The sequence below is a fragment of the Chinchilla lanigera genome, unplaced genomic scaffold, assembly GCF_000276665.1.
Source record: "Chinchilla lanigera isolate Chin_1 unplaced genomic scaffold, ChiLan1.0 scaffold00050, whole genome shotgun sequence".
In the NCBI taxonomy this organism is placed as follows: domain Eukaryota; kingdom Metazoa; phylum Chordata; class Mammalia; order Rodentia; family Chinchillidae; genus Chinchilla; species Chinchilla lanigera.
The window spans coordinates 481,463-499,038 of NW_004955451.1; the positions used below are offsets into that span (position 1 = coordinate 481,463).

At 38.8% G+C, this 17,576-nt stretch overlaps 1 protein-coding gene across 11 annotated transcripts in view; it reads left to right on the forward strand.

Moving 5' to 3' along the window:
- Synrg (synergin, gamma) overlaps positions 1 to 17,576 on the forward strand; it is a gene marked incomplete at its 5' end in the record, with an annotated part of 71,471 nt that overhangs the window by 42,258 nt on the left and 11,637 nt on the right. For 7 of the 11 annotated variants that reach the window (XM_013519166.1, XM_005393912.2, XM_013519167.1 and 4 more), the window contains 5 exon segments: positions 8,088 to 8,681; positions 9,692 to 9,855; positions 10,874 to 10,927; positions 11,370 to 11,466; positions 13,060 to 13,208. In XM_013519166.1, the coding sequence (XP_013374620.1) occupies positions 8,088 to 8,681; positions 9,692 to 9,855; positions 10,874 to 10,927; positions 11,370 to 11,466; positions 13,060 to 13,208 (1,058 nt within the window). 11 annotated transcript variants of the gene reach the window in all.

The window sequence follows — 17,576 nt, forward strand, 5'->3', positions numbered from 1 at the left end:
AACTATCTCAGTATTACTGTATTATTCCAGGAAGTATATTATGCATCCTAGGGGTTTCGTGGTTTTTTTTTTTTTAACTTGAGAGAAACATATAAGACACTTCCAAGTTTACAGGTTTAGGCAGAAATTGGAAAGTATTATATCTTTCACATCTATCAAATTGGTGAGTCAGAAAACAAAATTACATCTATCCTTAGGTTATTGAAATGTTGGAGGTTTTCTTAAGCTAGGTGCTGAATCAGGAGCAAGTTAGCAGAGACATTGCATGTTTCATGTTGCTACTTGCTAAGGCGTTTTCTAAGCACAGTGGGCTGTCTGAAAAGCTCCTTGTGCCCTTGACTATTTCCTTTTTGAGTTTTTTTTATACTTCAAAAAATTTCCTATTTTTTGCTGCTGTTTGTTTGATAGGGTGATTCTGTTTTTCCTTTTTGTCTGAGCTGCTTGAGCCACAACAGTTGATTACAAAGTACTTCATTTTCTGAACAACACTCTGATTTTCACTTAAGAAATCTCATAACATGTATACTAGCCTTTGGACTTTGAAGTTATTAATTAGAAGCTATTTTTCTGAAAACGAATCTATATTCTTTAACAGTGCCAAGCTAGATTCTTTATGAAATGAGTGTAATCTAAGTTTGGGGTGTTTTTTTCTCCCCCCATTTTATTGGAGGAGGGGGCTTGGTTTTTTTGACAGAGCTTGTTCTAAAGGACCTGTTAAAATAATCTGTGCTCATATTCTCTATGTATGTGTGGAACATTCTCAGATTGGAACTTGTCATGTTCAAGCCTCCTCTCTTCAGTGTGAGGACACTCTTAAAAGCAGATTGTTTCCTCCCATTGATCTGTAAACCTCCTGTCATAAAGGAGCAGTATCCCTTTAGAGCGGTTGTTAAAAGGGGTTGTCTGACCAAGGAGCTGTACCTATACTGTTGTGGAGCAAAATTGCTGCATAAATGTATTTAAGAGAGTAAATAGCAGGGATTTCCTCAATGCAGTGTGGTTTTAATGTATGCTCCTGTTCACCATGGTATCTCTTGCATTCTCAGGGTGAGGGTCAAGCGTACATCTTGCAACAGAAACAACAAGTGGGCTGATGAAGTAAATAAAACCTAATAGTTTTCTGTGTATGGACCTTAATCTGTTTAGAAACCCTAACTTAACTCTGAAGGGGATACTGTCTCTTTTAACCCTTGCTGTAATTCTTTGTATGAAAGATAGATGATACTAATAACATTGCCTGATTTCTCTGCATATTACTACATTTAACCCTTTGAGCCCTTGCTGCATATAATTTCAACTAGGCTGCTCTTTCTCCCACTACTAAATTTAATCTCTCTGGCACTGAAGCATCTTGATTTTCAGTCATTAAGATCATTGGTTTTGTTGGCAGCAAGAGTTTACCCTTATTGGTGACTTTCTCAAAGGGTTAGCAAGACTTCCGTAGCTACCTATCTGTAAGTAGCTCTTCATTGACATTGAAAACTTTGTATTTTAATCAGCGCCTTAATTTTTTTTGGGCCGCTTTTCTGATGTCTTTTTTTCAATTTAGATATTTTCTGTGTGAATGTGCCTTTTCAAACTTGCTTTCGTATATTCCTCTGCCAATACTGATCTGCATGCTTATTCTGATGAATTATTTTCCAGCTCTTCTGTACCACTCTCTTTTGTGATCTGTAAGTCCTGTGTTAATAAATAATTCTTTGGCATATTTTGAAAGTGTGAGGATGTGTGTAATTTGTATTTTTTCAGGGTTAGACTAAAGCAATATCTGGCTGGTAAAAAAGCAAGTGTAAAGCAATTAGTATCCCTTGAGACTAGATGGTTTTTCCCTTTTGTTTTATTTCCTCAAACACTACCCTAAGAAAGTGTTGGTATATTTCAATCTTTGTCCCTTACAATTCCATTGGTGTGAGTTCTTAATGTGGCACTGGGTTGAAATATAACTTTAGGGCTGAGGGGTGTAGTTCAGTGCTACAGGGCTTATGTGTAAGGCCCTGTGTTCAATCCCCATTAATATAAAAAGAGGAAGAGAGAGAACTTTAAGCCTAAAAAAAGTTTAGACCTTACACCACTTTGTAAAAGGGACAGAGAAATTTCTTCACTATAAGAAACTAGACTGTATTTATTGTAGAATGCCTCTCTCTACTTGGTATCACATTGTGAAGAGGAAGGTAAGGAAGATGTAAGAGTTGAGTATTGGGAAAAGAGGGATGCAAAGATAACAAGATATTTGTAAGCCTCACTGAAAATAAATCATAATATGGTATTGGGATGGACTTTTGAACATAGTAAATGTAAGCTGAATTTAAATTGATAATTTATGTAACGGAAAGTGCTTGGTTAACATTAAGCAGTAAGTCATCAGGACTACACTTTGAGTTTGGAATTGGGTATGCCATCCAATATTTGTAGAGCATTTTCGTTCTTTCTAACTTCAGGATATATGAAGCAAGCCTCGGTCTTTTTTTACTCATAGTACATAAAGCAAGTTATTAAAGCAGCTTTAGGAGATGTGTCAAAGTAAGCTTTAAACTATTTTCATTTTGAAGAAAACAATTTCTAGATGAACCAGTGAAAGTTAACAATAGACCAAACTCAGAAACTATTGTATTTTCTCCATTTTAGAATATAATACATAGTGTGGAACCTTGGGAATAGTATTGTTTCTTCAGGTCAGAAGTGCAAACCAGATAAAACCCTTGGAAAAAAGGATTATTTCAGTGGTTTAAGATTTTTATTTTAAGGATCTTAGTTCCTTGGGTTTTTTTTTTTAAGAATTTGAGGAAGAAAGGAAATTAAACCATTGAACATTTTGAATACTGTTCCTGAAAGTTCACTTTCATATCTGAAATATACCAGTTGAGAAAGAAGTTACTTGTTGGGGTTTAAATTAACTTTAAGAAAGGCTATGCTTGCCATGCAAATTATGGTGTCCTTTAAAGCATAGTGTGTCAGAAAAATCTTGTATAATACATTACATTTTAATTATGATGAGTGCTAGTAACAAATTTGGAAGAAAAAATACCTTGCTATAAGCTCCATCTAGTGATAACACCAGCTCCCCAGTGTTTAGGAGTTTCCCTGTCCATCTGAGACCGCTTTTGTAAAATTCCTTTTTGAGCAGAAGTGACTATCATTGTGTATAAAGTGTACATTCACAAACTGAGCAATTAGTTTTCCTTAAAAGGCACATTACTTTTTAGAGGTAATTTTAATAGTCTAATAAAATGGTATAGACTTTTTTGCAATAAAGAGTTGAAGAATTCTGTGCTAATAGATTCAAACAATCAAAAAAGTAGTGTTTTCCCAAGTGTCGAGTAAGATATGGGATATGGGTAGTTAATGGTTGACTTCTGTGCCTGGGAGAGAAATTATACACATATATTTATGTTCTCCAGTCGCTCTATTGCTCATGCTACAACCTCTGCTAATTTTTAGAAGTAGCAGATGAACACTGAAGGAACACTGATAATCAAAGCTGTGCTAAATTCTAAATTAATTCCAAAAACTCTGATTATTTTATGTTATCTTTTGTTTTGTTTTGAGGTAAGGTCTCACTGTATATTGCCCAGGCTGGTTTCAAACCCCATTTCAGCCTCCAAAGTAGCTAGGACCACAGGCATGCAACCAAGCTTTTTTTTTTTTTTTTTTTTTACTTATTTACTTTGTTATTTGCCATGCTAGGGAGTGAACCCAGGGCCCTGTGCATGGTTGGTGAGCACTTTTACCACTGAGTGATGTTATCTTATTTTTTAAAAAAGCTGCTTCTAGCTTTTTTGTTTTTGTATCATTTGAGTATTTTTAATAAATTCTTTCAGAAAATATTGGCACAATAACCTTGAGAACATAAGACCATCATATACTATACCACTGGAGGGTCTTGTAAGTTTTGCCTTCTCCCTTGCCCGGCCGAAGTCCTCAGTTGAAATTGCTATCTTCTGTGCTCATCTGGTATCATTTTAATGAGGTTTTTATTGTTGATTTCAGACAGTCTCACAGTCCCGCTGTGTATCCTAACATTATTCCTTGACCATTTAGCCTCCTCTGACTTAAAGTAGCCACAGGATTACCACTTTTCTTTATTGAATTTACACTAACACACAAACCTGAAGGTGCTTACAGATAGCGTGGATATAATTTAAACCATAGCATTATGGGAGTCAGGACAAAGAAAGAATGGAAGGTTTTTGTGCAGATCCAAAAACACTGGGAAGCAGTTATACAACAGCATTCTACAGCCTGTCACACTATACTGTGATCACCTTTTTCTTGTTTTCTTCAGCAACACTTAGGATGTTTGGGACTTATAGAGGACAGGCGAATCAGGTTGTATAGTTAATAGGGAATTTTCTCTAAAATAGTATAGGCCCACAGGTGGAGAGAATTGGAAATGTGCAGATATGTAATGATTTGCTTTGGTAAGGAAGTCTGCATTAAATCACTGTTAGAAACTAAAGAACACTTCTCCCTTAGTCCAATGAACATTGTTATTGCTACTTGAAAATAGTGGAATTTGCACATGTATTTCCATTCTTCTTTCCCTAAATTCCTTCTTCAGCACTCAGTAACCCTTAATCCCCAGGCACATACAGCTTTAGAAAATGCTCACAGGAATGGGAATGACCTCTTATGTCCTGTAGCAGCAGCTCACATTCTTGGAAGTGCCTTGTTTTCAATGTACAACATCAAAAGGGCTTTGAATAGAGGCTATGGAAGAGACTGATAGGGCTACTTGCCAGCATATACAAGAATTTCATGTCTTGATTTGTGATCCATGATGGAAAGCAGATTGTGTGGCTTATTCCTTTGCCCTTTGTAATAGGACATTCCTGGCTGCAAACAAATACATGTGTTAAAGCACACAGCTCTGCGTATTATCTGTGTGCAATTGCAGTCCAACGTACAACCTAGGAGTTCTCCAGTGCAATTGGAAATACAGTGCTGATTCTGTGTTCACTTTATTGCATTCATTTTCCATTTTCTTTTCGTTTTTCTCTTGCAATTTTCACAATTCAGCTATCAAACTGAGAAAACCCCTCTGTTGTAACTTCAGTGATTACAAATGAAGTGTGGGTTATTCCACATCATTTTTCCTTCTGCCACTTATGTTGTAGATATTACATAATCTTTAATATTTTAAAGGTATTATATAATAATACATATAACTGGACTGCTTAGAAAACATGGAACTGTTAATACAGGAAATGAGGAATTTTCTTGCTCTCACCTACTTTCAAGGAATTGACAACCACATTTTTCTTAGAAAATAGTTTATAAGCATTTATTATGCCAAGAAATACTGTATTTATACTGTTTATAAACAGTAAAGTTTAGAATAGGTGTTATGGGGGCTGGGGATTTAGCTCAGCGGCAAAAGCGCCTGCCTGGCAAGCACAAGGTCGTGAGTTCGGTTCCCGGTACCGGAGAAAAACCAAAAAAAAAAAAAAAAAAGTGTTATGTAAATGTTCTGCCTTAGAGTGCTTAGTGAGTTTTCGTACTTATATGTTCAAATGTACTTTAATAAATTACTTTTTTCACCCTACTAGTAGCCAGTAAATAAAACAAAGTAAATTTAAAACTCAACTTCAAGGCTTGATTTTAGTGAATCTTGTATGTTTACTTTTTGTTCTTTTGAGACAGTCTTACTACGTAGTGCAGGCTGGCCTTGACCTCACTATGTAGCCCAGGCTGGCCTCAAACTCTACAGTCCTCCTGCCTCAGCCACCTGAGTGCTGGGATTTCAGGCCTGTACCACCTTACTCAACTTATATTTACCTTTTTTTAATTAAAATATTTCATTGTAAGACTTCCATTTGTTTTATTTTTTAGTCTTTCATTTGGTCCTTTCTGTGAGTTGTTCTGTTAGGCAAAATGTTATATGCATATCATTTTTAATAAAAATGTGATTTATGAAAGGCCTGTATAGTTAGAAAAATGCTTAACAGCTCTTCAGCAATGGTAATCTCTCATTGCTTTTACTGCCTTTTACCTGATTATATGAGTCATTTTAAATTTTTTAAAAATTTCTTTCCTGTTGTATAGTGCACAAAAGGGTCTTCTTATTACCATTACAATGTTTGATCTGATGCTATCATTTCATTAAATTTATCTTTGGTCTCTAGGAAAATTGCTACCCTCTAATTGATGAGATCCTGGAATTAGTTCTTTTGTTTCCCAAAAATGTTTTCTGGTAGGCTCTCAGAGGAGTATCTGTCTTGTGAAACACTTTTCTGAATGTACTCCTTGATGCCTGGTCTTGTGTTTCATTGCATGTCTCCTGAGTGTCACCTCGCTTGATTCTGGACACCTTCTGATTCCTTTAAATGGTATGAGAGGGGCTACAATAAGAGACTAAGAAAGCATTTTGCCTAAAGTCTAATTTCATTCATCCTAAACTATAACTTTTCAGTGGAATTTTTCTCTTCTATTGAATAAGCTGTATTGAATGGTATCATTTGCACAACAAAATTTTAAAATATACATCATTCAGTAAGAGATACTTGCTTTTCACTGGTTGGCTTTTTCTAGCATTCTCTATTATTTACTGACCATAACAGAAAATAGAGAAAAAGATTTGGGGTATACTGTTAGAAGAGCTATGGAAATAATTAGGAGCTTCCTACTTTTTATGAGCTATGCAGAATTACTATGAAAGCAAGAAAAAAATGACCCAGGAATTGGTTCACCTATCAACTGAATTACGAAAATCTGGGTCACAAAACTTGAGAACCCTTTCCTTGCAAATAATATGTGATTGTCAGAGATATTCAGTCTTCTTTCCTCATACACAGAGACTAAAATGAAACAAACACTTGTCAGCCCAACTGAATGGACAGTGCTGCTGTGAAAGGTTTTTCTCCACACCGGCCATGTTCGGCCTCAGCTGGTTTTACTGTCTGAAAATGAGCAAAAAACTTTTTCCCTACTAGCAACATTAAAGTGATGAATTGACTGTTTATTTTTACTTTAAAATAATTCCATTTTAGGCCTTGAAGCAGCATCTAAATGTCAGATCATGGCCGGTGGCAACTTCTGCACAACCACTGTCTGCAGTACATGTTGCTCGCTAGGTGCTGCGCTGGCCTTCCACGCACATTGTCACAGTTGATTGTGCTAACACAGCCCTTCTAAGTGCATGGTCTTCTCCTCCGTTTACAGATAAGCAAACCATTTTTCAGAAATACAAAGTAATTTGCCTAGTGTTCATAACTAGGTGGCAAAGTTGAATTTAGATCTGTCTAAATGTAAAACCTACACGCTTTCTAGTTTATGATGCCTGTTAAATTACTTAAACATAAATTAAGAATGCTTTGTATAATGAGGCTTCTCCTTTCAATAAGTTTTATTTTATAAATTTTTTAAAAAACGAAGCTTCTCACCTAGAATTTCTCCTTTCTTTTTTAAAGGGGGAGGAAGGGTGCATAGTTGCCGCAGAAACAGGTGCCTAATGAGTCCCAGACTTTTGCTTCTACTTTTTAAAGGGCTAAAGTAGATTAGATTAATTTTTCTTTCCTCATACTCCATCACAGCAATATGACGTCCAAATTGACCAAAATAACAACTAGGTAAGTAATTGCTTAATTAAAACCTCATATTTGGCCTTGCCTGAGACAAACTTCCTAATGACTTATTAACAGTTAAGTGACATCATTTGTACTTTAGTTCTGACTAGCTGTCAATTTTTAATTAGTTTGTCGTGTATATTCATGCAGTCGTGCCTTAAGGGAACATTTTCCAACCAAGTCCAGAGGAAAGGAGACATATTTTAGGCAGGGACTATGTAAGTACATTTATAAAGGAGCAATTTATGAAATGACCTTAATCGGAAAAGTATATACCTTGGTAGATGAACCTCCTATCTTTCTTGGTAATTTTTATATACAAAGAAAATAATTCTTTGTAACTAAACGCCAACTCATGGTTAATGTGGGTTTTTTAAGATCAGATGTTACAGCCTAACTTCTTTAATTTTGGTACAAGCTCTAAATTTAGTTACTCCAGTATACCATAAAACTAATCACATGTGCTAGGCATTTTGCCGAAATTATGAGCTTGCCTCTAACTTTGGGGTCTTATTTCCCTTTCAGATATAGAGGACTTAAAATATGCTGCTTTTGGAAGCTACAGTAGCAATTTTGCCATGAGCACACTTACGAGCTATGACTGGTCAGACAGGGACGATGCATCTCAGGGCAGAAAACTCTCTCCATTTGTCCTCTCAGCAGGAAGTGGATCCTCCTCAGCTGCCTCAGTTCTTCAAAAGAAAGAAACATCGTTTGGCAGTTCTGAAAACATCACCCTGACGTCTCTGTCCAAAGTAACCACCTTTGCAAGTGAAGACAGTCTTCCAGAGACTCCCTTCCCAGCTTTTGCCAGTTTTACAGACATGATTCCTCAAGCCAGTGAGCAGAAGGAGTATGAAAGTGGAGACTACAAAGATTTCACAAGACAGGACCTGTCTGTAGCAGAACAGAGCCAAGAGATCACGTGTCCAAGCCCAGCTTCCAGTGGTGCCTCTCTTGAAACCCCCAAAGAATGTTCAGATGACTTTGGAGAGTTTCAGAGTGAAAAGCCAAAAATCAGCAAATTTGACTTTTTAGTAGCCAATTCTCAAAGCAAAATGAAGTCCAGTGAAGAAATGATCAAAAGTGAGCTAGCAACCTTCGACCTTTCTGTTCAAGGTAAGTAGTGGCAAGATAGATTTTACTATTGTAGATCTTAAAAATTCTTTCTTAAGAAGAAAATGTTGGCTCCTGGTTTAGCAGAAAATAGATTTTCCATCTTTTGAAGTTAGGATCAATGACAAATGACTGAAATAAAGATTTCCCTGAAACTGAACCGAGGTCAAATTACTGTGTTTTAGACAACCACTTCTGGACCAACTATATAAATATAGCATAAGGTTATTATTCATTGACTTGTGCTTAGAAGTCTGCTACTTAAAAACAGACTAAGCCAGATGTCTTGGTGCACACCTATAACCCCAGCATTCTGGGAGGCTGAGGCAATAGGATCACAAGTTCAAGCCCAGCCAGTGCAACTTAATCGCTCAATGAGGCCCTATCTCAAACTGAAAAAGTACTGGGGATGTAACTCAGTGCAAAGTCCTGGGTCTGATCCCTGGTACTTCCAAAAAGCAAACTCAAAGAAAAGGAAATGGTATCCTTTCTTAATAAAAAGAAAGGAGCCAGCATGATATAACCACAGTTACATCTCTGGCTGCAGACGGTGTCTTAATCCACAGGCTGCAATGTTGTGGCCGTGGATCTGCATCTGGCCTGCAGATCTGTTTTGTTAGATCCATAAAATGTGAAGTCATTGCTAATATTTAAAAATTACAAGATTTCAAAATCTGGGTTTCTAGCTTTTCTCGAAAGTCATAATAGCTGGCAATCCTAGGCTTCGTCCCCATATCTTGACAGCCAGCTGCTGCTGAGCATTAATACTCCCCGTAGATAGGCAGACGCTCCCAGTTTGCCCCAGTCCCCACCACCTCTATCTCCAGCTGACCTCGAGTGTCGTTTACTTTACTTGCCTGTCTCTGACGGCATTTGAGTTTGCCTCTTCTGCTTTAATCTCATCCTGATAGACAAGATCATGGACTTCACTTGCATTGAGAGAGTATGAGGAGCCTTTGCTTGAGCTAAGCTGAGTAATCAGAACCTTTCAATGTATCATCCACTCCTCCCAGGATCACACAAGAGGAGCTTGAGCCTTGGTGATAAAGAAATAAGCCGGTCCTCTCCTTCTCCAGCACTGGAGCAGCCTTTCAGGGACCGTTCCAACACCCTGAGTGAGAAGCCAGCTCTGCCTGTCATCCGTGACAAGTACAAAGATCTGACTGGAGAGGTGGAGGTGAGCAGGGTTTTTCTACAGAGGAGCAGGTAAAAGAGCAGCTGAGTCCTGAAGACTCCAGGAAAAAGTGCTTTCAGCTTTCATATGGGGAAGTGGTGGAGAGGGAGCACGGGTACCAGATGTAAAAGATAATCAAAATGAGAGACTGGTAACATTAGCTCTAGGTGAAAGCGCTTCTCAGATGTGCCTTCCACTAAAACAGAGACCCGGAAACTGAAAGTATTCATGAGATTTCAAGGAGGAGACTATTTGGAGGATTCTTTCTGAGAGCCTAGTTTATCATCCTACTGTTATAGAAGTACTGTGTGCTAATCGATTGTGCCACTGGAGCGCCTTATCATTCTGCTGAATGTGGACACATCAAAATGCGAGATCTTCTATTCTGGATCTTCTATTTCTGTTTGCTAAGTCTTAGTCCCACATTACTTTCTTCCTGTGGCAACACACTTAGCTGTCCTTTCCCTGCTCCTTGTTACACATACATGTGTACAAGTGCATGCACACAGAGCATTATGACAGTGGTGTGGAAAATCAGTGAACTGACATTAGCTCTTGTACTGGATACTTCCATGGTGAGTGGCTCTGAAGAAGGGCCAACACTATTACTGACTGGAACACACGAGACAGTCATTACAAGCTGGACATGGTGGCGCACGCCCGCAATCCCAGCACTCTGGAGACTGAGGCAGGAGGAACACTGTTTGAGGCCAGCCTGCACTGCGTAGTGAATTCAAGGCCAGCCTGAACTACACAGCAAGACTCTGTCTCAAAAAAAAAGGTAGTCATTACAGAGAGAAGCTGCCGTAAATCATTTTCCTCAGATTCACAGGTCACATGCTCAGAAGTCACATGTAGTGGTAATTTAAAATAATTATCAGTGGGTTAAAAAAAAATAAGTGCATTTACAAGAATGGTTTTAATGAATAGGAGTCTTCCAAGCTTCTTTCGTTGATAGAAGTTGTAAGTAGAGGATCCTCAGCCTGCCTGTTTAACCCAATTCTTCTGATAAAATCCACAGGAAAATGAGAGGTACGCATATGAATGGCAGAGATGCCTGGGGAGTGCGCTGGATGTGAGTATGTCACCTTTCTGTCCACACTACACAAGTGCTCTTCTCTGTCATTTTGTCTTCTTTTGAATGGACATAGGCAAACTTGAGGGGACTCTGTATTTCACCCCCCTGTGTAACAGGAAAATCATGTATCCTAAGTATGTTTTCTTTTGTGTTTATTAGCATAACAGATGAGTTTTTCCCTCATCTGTCACTGTTTAAATGCCTAAATGAAAGTATTTGAACTCAAAAACTACTATTTTTTTCTCTTCCAAAGAAATAGAGGGTTGTTTCTTCAAGATTAAGATTAGACTCTCAGATTTGTTTCAGCATAGGCGTATACACACATCGGTCACTCACGGTTTTTCACACTTCTTGACTTGTCCATTGGATTTTCTACTAATAATAAGTTGATTTGCAGTGACCTTTCTTGTTATGTATGATATTATTTCATTTCTTGTAGGTCATTAAGAAAGCAAATGATACCTTAAATGGAATTAGTAGCAGTGCTGTTTGTACAGAAGTTATTCAGTCAGCTCAAGGCATGGAATATTTACTTGGTATGTTCTTTTATATTTTACTTATTCAAAATCATTACTCTAAATTATTATCAGTTTTCACTTATAAGATCACAAGCTACATACAGGTTCACTAAGTAACACCTGATTTGTAGCGAAGACACTTAAATTACAGGCAGTAACAACTGTTTGACATAAAGTCTCTATAGCTAAGTGTTCATGTCTTTGTTGATTTGACAGGGTCTTCCTGTGTAATTTAGGCTGGGCTTGAACTGACTGTGTAGTCCAGGCTGCCTTCTGCATCAGGGCAATCCTGCCTGGGCCTCCTAAGTGCTTGGATTACAAGTGTGCACCTCCATGCCCTGCTCTCTGGCCTCCCTTTCTCAAAATGCTACCCTCTCCCTGTCTCTGTTTGGCTTTTTCACTGGCCCTGTCACCTTTAATACCGTGCCTATTTTACTGATGCTTGTTCTTGCTGTCCCCGTCCCTTCACTACAACAGACCTCCAACAGGTCGGTTTTCTCCACTACTGTGCCCTGACACCCAGTCTAGTGTGTGGCATACCGAGCACTCCGAGGCTTTGCTGGCTGAGTGGATGAGGGGTGCGGTCTCTGCCTGACTTGTCCCCTCACTCCAGTTCCTCTTTTCCCGCTCATACAAGCAGAGAATTCAACTGCATTATCAGATGACCCCCGGGAGATGCTGCGTGTGTCTTTCCCTCTAACAGGGCTCCTAATACCCATGGAAGCTTCACTTAGAAGACCCCTCACTTCTTAGTTCCTGCCCTTTATTTGGAGAAAGAAGAGGAAAAGCCATAGTGCTCTACGCAAGGCTGATAATCCCTGGAATTCTCCAGCATTCATTTACAAAGTCTGGGGCAATATGTCTGGTGACTGTCACATTTCAAGGATGGGGGCTGTATCTGGCAGCTGTCCTTGGACTGTAGAGGTACTTGGCACCTCTCGTCCTTGCTTAAAGAGTTCAGCCCCAACTTGAAAACCACAGGGAAAGAGCTGTTCTGCGTCCTGTTAAGTATACAGAAGATGTGTGAAGCCATGATTGATAAATCCTTGAGGACGCAGAAGGATAAGATATTTCTTTAATTACTCTGTGATAATATTAACATTTAGATTTTCTTAAATCCATTGTTCCCATTCTCAGTAAGCTTATTGGGATTTCCCAGGTTCAAACAGAATCTGATGAAGAAACCTGGGAGGAAACAAAGCTAATAACTTGTACAATGCCTGCTGTTCTGGACTGTTTTAAGCCTTTTACAGCATTAACCCACTTACTCCTCTTACCTACCCTCTGAGGAGATGCTGTTTTTATCCCGCCTTTACAGATGAGGGAACTGAGGCAGAGAGGTTATATGATTTGCCCAAGCTTACCTGGCTAGTAAGAAGTAGAGGAGGAATTTGAATCCAGGTAATACAGAATGTGTGCGTTTACCAGGAAGCTATACTGCAGTACTGACAGGTGGCAGACAGGTGGATTGGTCCAAGAATCATAGGTTCACCTCTGTCCACATACTTCCCGTAATTCCAACCAAGATAGCAGCAAGGAGTGATGCTGCCTGGTTTTACTCATCTTTTTCTCTACAGTTCCAGCACCTAATATACTCTCTCACCCTGCCAGGCGTTGTGGAGGTGTACAGAGTGACCAAACGTGTGGAGCTGGGGATTAAAGCTACTGCAGTGTGCAGTGAGAAACTCCAGCAGTTACTGAAGGACATCGATAAAGTTTGGAATAACCTGATCGGCTTCATGTCACTCGCCACACTCACCGTAAGCCTAATAGACAATTGTCGAATAGAGTCTTTCTAGAAACCTAAATTATGAGGCAAGGAATATGTGCTTATGATGGCAGTTATTGCCGGATGATGGCACCTGTTGGATCAGTATGTTGGAAGAAAATGATGAGTGTGGTTAATTGAATACGGCCAGGTTGGCTTCTGAATAGACATAGCACACATTGTACCTAAATAAGAGGAGAGAACATTCACTCTATATCTTTTTTAATTCATATAGATATATACAAATTTTTTAAAAAAAACATTGATTCTCTTTCCTCTCTTTGTACTTGTAGTGATTTGCTTTTCTATATCTGTTCTTTAAAAAAACCTATATGGAGTTGGGTATGGTGGCACACTCCTGTAATCCCAGCACTTGGGAGGCTGAGGCAGGAGAATAGCTGTGAGTTCAAGATCAGCCTGGGCCATAAACTGAGCTCAAGACAAGCCTGAATTGCATAGTGAGACCCTGTATCAAAAAAGACAAAAAACAAACAAACAAACAAACAAACCTGTATGGAGCCAGGTGTGCTGCACATCTGTGATCCCAGCATTTGGGAGGCCAAAGCAAAAGGATCACAAGTCTGAGTCTGGCCTGGGCAACCTACTGGGGCAGTTCAGTCTCAAAATAAAAAAATAAGAAAGGGTTTGGTGTGTAGTTCAGTGTGAAGGCCCGGAGTTCAGTTCTTAGAACAGGACAGTGTAGGACAGAATAAGGTAGACTACACGGGAGCTGAGAGTGTAGCTCAGTGGTAGGGCACTGGGCCTACCAAGTGTGAAGTCCTAGGTTCAGTCACCAGCAAAACATAAAAAATAGTTGTAACATGTTACTGTCCTATAAGTAGCTCATTTACTTTTTTTAGGTCTTAAAGTATTTTCATTTTTTCCTATTATAAATAGTCCTATCTGAATAAACAAATGACTAGGTCTTCTCTGAGGATGTAGCTTCTCAAAACGAATTGGTTTAGGAGGTCAGAGCATGTGCTGCTGGCACATGTGCCTGTGTGCATGCATGCATATGTAGCGGCTGTTGCTTTTTTCCACCCCTAGAAGTGGAGATTGAACTCATGGCCTTCTCACCAAGCTACATCCTGCCGCGCTCCTTTTTTTCGTAATTTTGAGACAGTGTCTCATTCAGTTCCCCAGGCAGGACTTGAACCTGTGCTCCTCCTGCCTCAGCTTCCCAGAGTGCTGGCATTAAAGGCATGTGCTACTATGCCCAGCTGCCATGCATTTTTTTATATGGTTTTCTAGATAACGTTTAATTTCATGAGAGACTTTGCAGTGTTTCAAACGATAATTTACTGTTTCTGTTTCCATCATGTGTGAGATGCTCCCCTCTTCTGACCATTTAGTCAATGGAATATGGTTCTTGACTTCACATATTTCATATTTTAATAGATTTGTATGCATCTGTATACTATTAAGTTTATCTCTGGTGATATCTTTTATTTCACAATAGTCAGGAATTTGTCTTCCTCTCACATCTGGAATAAATATGATACCCACACCTCCTCTTACACTATGTGACCCATCTGAACAGGATTGTAACTCTGTGATAGGAATCAATTCTCACTGCCCTCAGCCAAAAGCCAGGCAAACGTCCTGCTGTCCCAACAACATGTCTTAAAAAGCGAATCTTTCCACCATTGTTATGTTACTTCTGATTTACAATATTAAGTTCTTACAGAGTTTAAATAATTTCCAAAATCCGTTTTCTTCTTTTGGACCATTTTTCAATTTATAACCTAAAATCATAAAAGTTGGGTAATTATTTTAAAAAACACTGTTCTAGCCAATACAGTAAGAGATGGAATATAAACATTTGAAAAGAAGAAATAAAATTATCTGTATTTGGCAGTTGAAATTCTTCTAGAAAACTAAATTCAGTAGACTGAATGTATTGGGTTTAGCAAAGAGTCATAGCATCTCTGAACTGAATGAGTTAACAGTAGTTAGGAAATATAACAAAAACAGAAAGGTTTTGAGGCAGGGTCTCACTATGCAGTGCAGGCCTGCCTTGAACTTGCTTAGGTAGCCCAGGCTGGGCTTGAACTCACAGCGATCCTCCTACCTTAGCCTCTTGAGTGCTGGGATTACAGGCGTGCACCCCCACACCCGGCTAGAAACTTTATTTTTTAAAAATGATTTATGTCTTACCCCTTCTGACCTCATAGCTGAGGATACCAGTTGCATGTTTGACCGCCTGTCAGTCTGTTCTGTATACCACTACCACGCTGTTCTTTCTACAATGTATATACCTGATCATATCATTTCAATCCCACTTAATGCAGTGAGCTCTCCATGCTTTTCAGCAAACTGAAACTTCTTAGCTTTTTTCTGTTGTTAAACCATCATCCCTCTCTTTTGGGCGCTGCTTTTCTCTCTGGAGCCCACAGTTATTTTCCCCAGAAGGCATTTAAAGAGCCCTTCAGTCTGAATCAACATTTGTCTCTCACTTCTCAGAGCATTTATTAGTGATTGTTTGGTTTTTGCCCCATAGCTTATCCATTCCTTAATAAAAACAGTACTGTGTCTATTAGTATTTTTACATAGTATTTGGTGGGACTTTTTATAGTGGTTTTGTTTTGTTACGTTTTGTTTTGTTGTTGTTATTGGGTTTTTTTTGTTGTTTTTTGTTTTTCTTCCAGTATCAGGAATCGAACTCACGACCTTGCACTTGCCAGACAGGCGCTGTGCTGCTGAGCTAAATCCCCAGCCCTGTTAGGTTTTGTTATGTTTTGTTTTTGTGATACTGAGAATTGAACCTAGGGCCTTTGCATTGAGCTACATATTTAGCTCTTTTTTAAATTTTGAGACAGGATCTCACTAAGTCACTGTGTTGCCCAGGCAGGGTTCAAACTTGGTATCCTTCTGCCTCCAACTCCAAAGTGCTAGAGGTTACAGGTTGTGTGCCAGCATATCTAATGGCTAGCCCATTTTTTATTTTTTCAGACAGGGTCTCCCTAAGTTGCTAAGTTACCCAGGCTTGGATCAAACTTGCCATCCTCCTGCCTCAGCTTCCCACATCGTTGGGATGTAGGCATGTGTTACCAGGCCCAGTTCATCTTTTGTTATTGATCTGAACCCAGAGCTTTAACTTTGCTCAGTACAAGGTGAATGACTGAAAGGACTTCACATTCAGAAGAGTTAACTTAATAACCCACCCAGAAAATTTCTAAGGCATCAGTCAGTTCAATGTATAAAATCACAAAAAGAAGCAAGTTAAGGACATAACATTGTCCAGTTGTAAAACTGAAGAGCCAGAAACAATCTAAAAGTTCCAAGCTATAGAATTTGTTTTGTACATTTTGGTGATTCTTCGTAAGATGTTATACAGCCATTTTTTAAGGGAGCACAGAATTTGAAATAACACAAAACAGTTGCTACAGGGCTGAAAGGAAACTTCCCAAAATGGTAACAGAATTGTGTTTGTATAATGAAACCCTGGATTTCTAAATATTCTTTTCATCTTTTATTTTTTCAACATTAATGAGTATTATATTTATATTTATATTTATATTTATAATGAAACAAAACTACTTTTACTCTGGTACAAGAAATTTACTGTCACCCTTCACTCACTGGCATAAACCCTGCCCTAGAGATTCCCTGTGAGACCCTTGCCTACTTTTCCTTCCAGTTATACTAGTAGCTGATGAAGTTTTCTAAACAGTTAGGGGTTTCAGTGACATTAAACTCACATGGCAGCTTGACAGCTTTACTCTGCCAGCACCCTGCCTTGAAGTAGAAAAATGTGACAACCACACTACCAGAGATAGCCTCTAGATCTTGTTTCCTCATCCTGTCTGGAGGTGGACAGGTCAGTAAAACCAAAAAGATGCAAAAGCTTTGGAGAGGGAGTGTGTTGATTCAGTGTTAATGTTAATGAGATAAAACTGCAGGAGTCTGTCCTGACGAGAACTTCTTAGAAACAATCAAGTCCTTTTCTGCTTATTTTCCACTCTATTTATTGCCCAGGACTGAAATTTAGAAACCTCCTCACTTTACATTTAGACTTTAATGTCCTTGTTTTGGTGAGAGTCTGTTCTCTTTGTGATTAACACTAAGTTTTTATACAAATCCTCCAGTCAGCCACCCTTTCTTTTCTTCTGTTGCTGCTGGAAAAAACTGGGTGTGATTGCAGAGCATATCATGAGCTCTTCGAAGAGAAGGTATCACAAGATCAAGTACATTAATCTGTAGGTTAGTCTCTTTGAGTTTGAGGAAAAGGATAATTGGGGAGAATCCTGGCCTGGGTTGCCGCCCTGTGTTTACTTCCTGAGGTCACTGTTCTCAGCAGGTGCAGTGGAGGCCAACTTCCCTCTTGTACGTCTTCCCAAACTTCTAAGCCCCCTTGGTG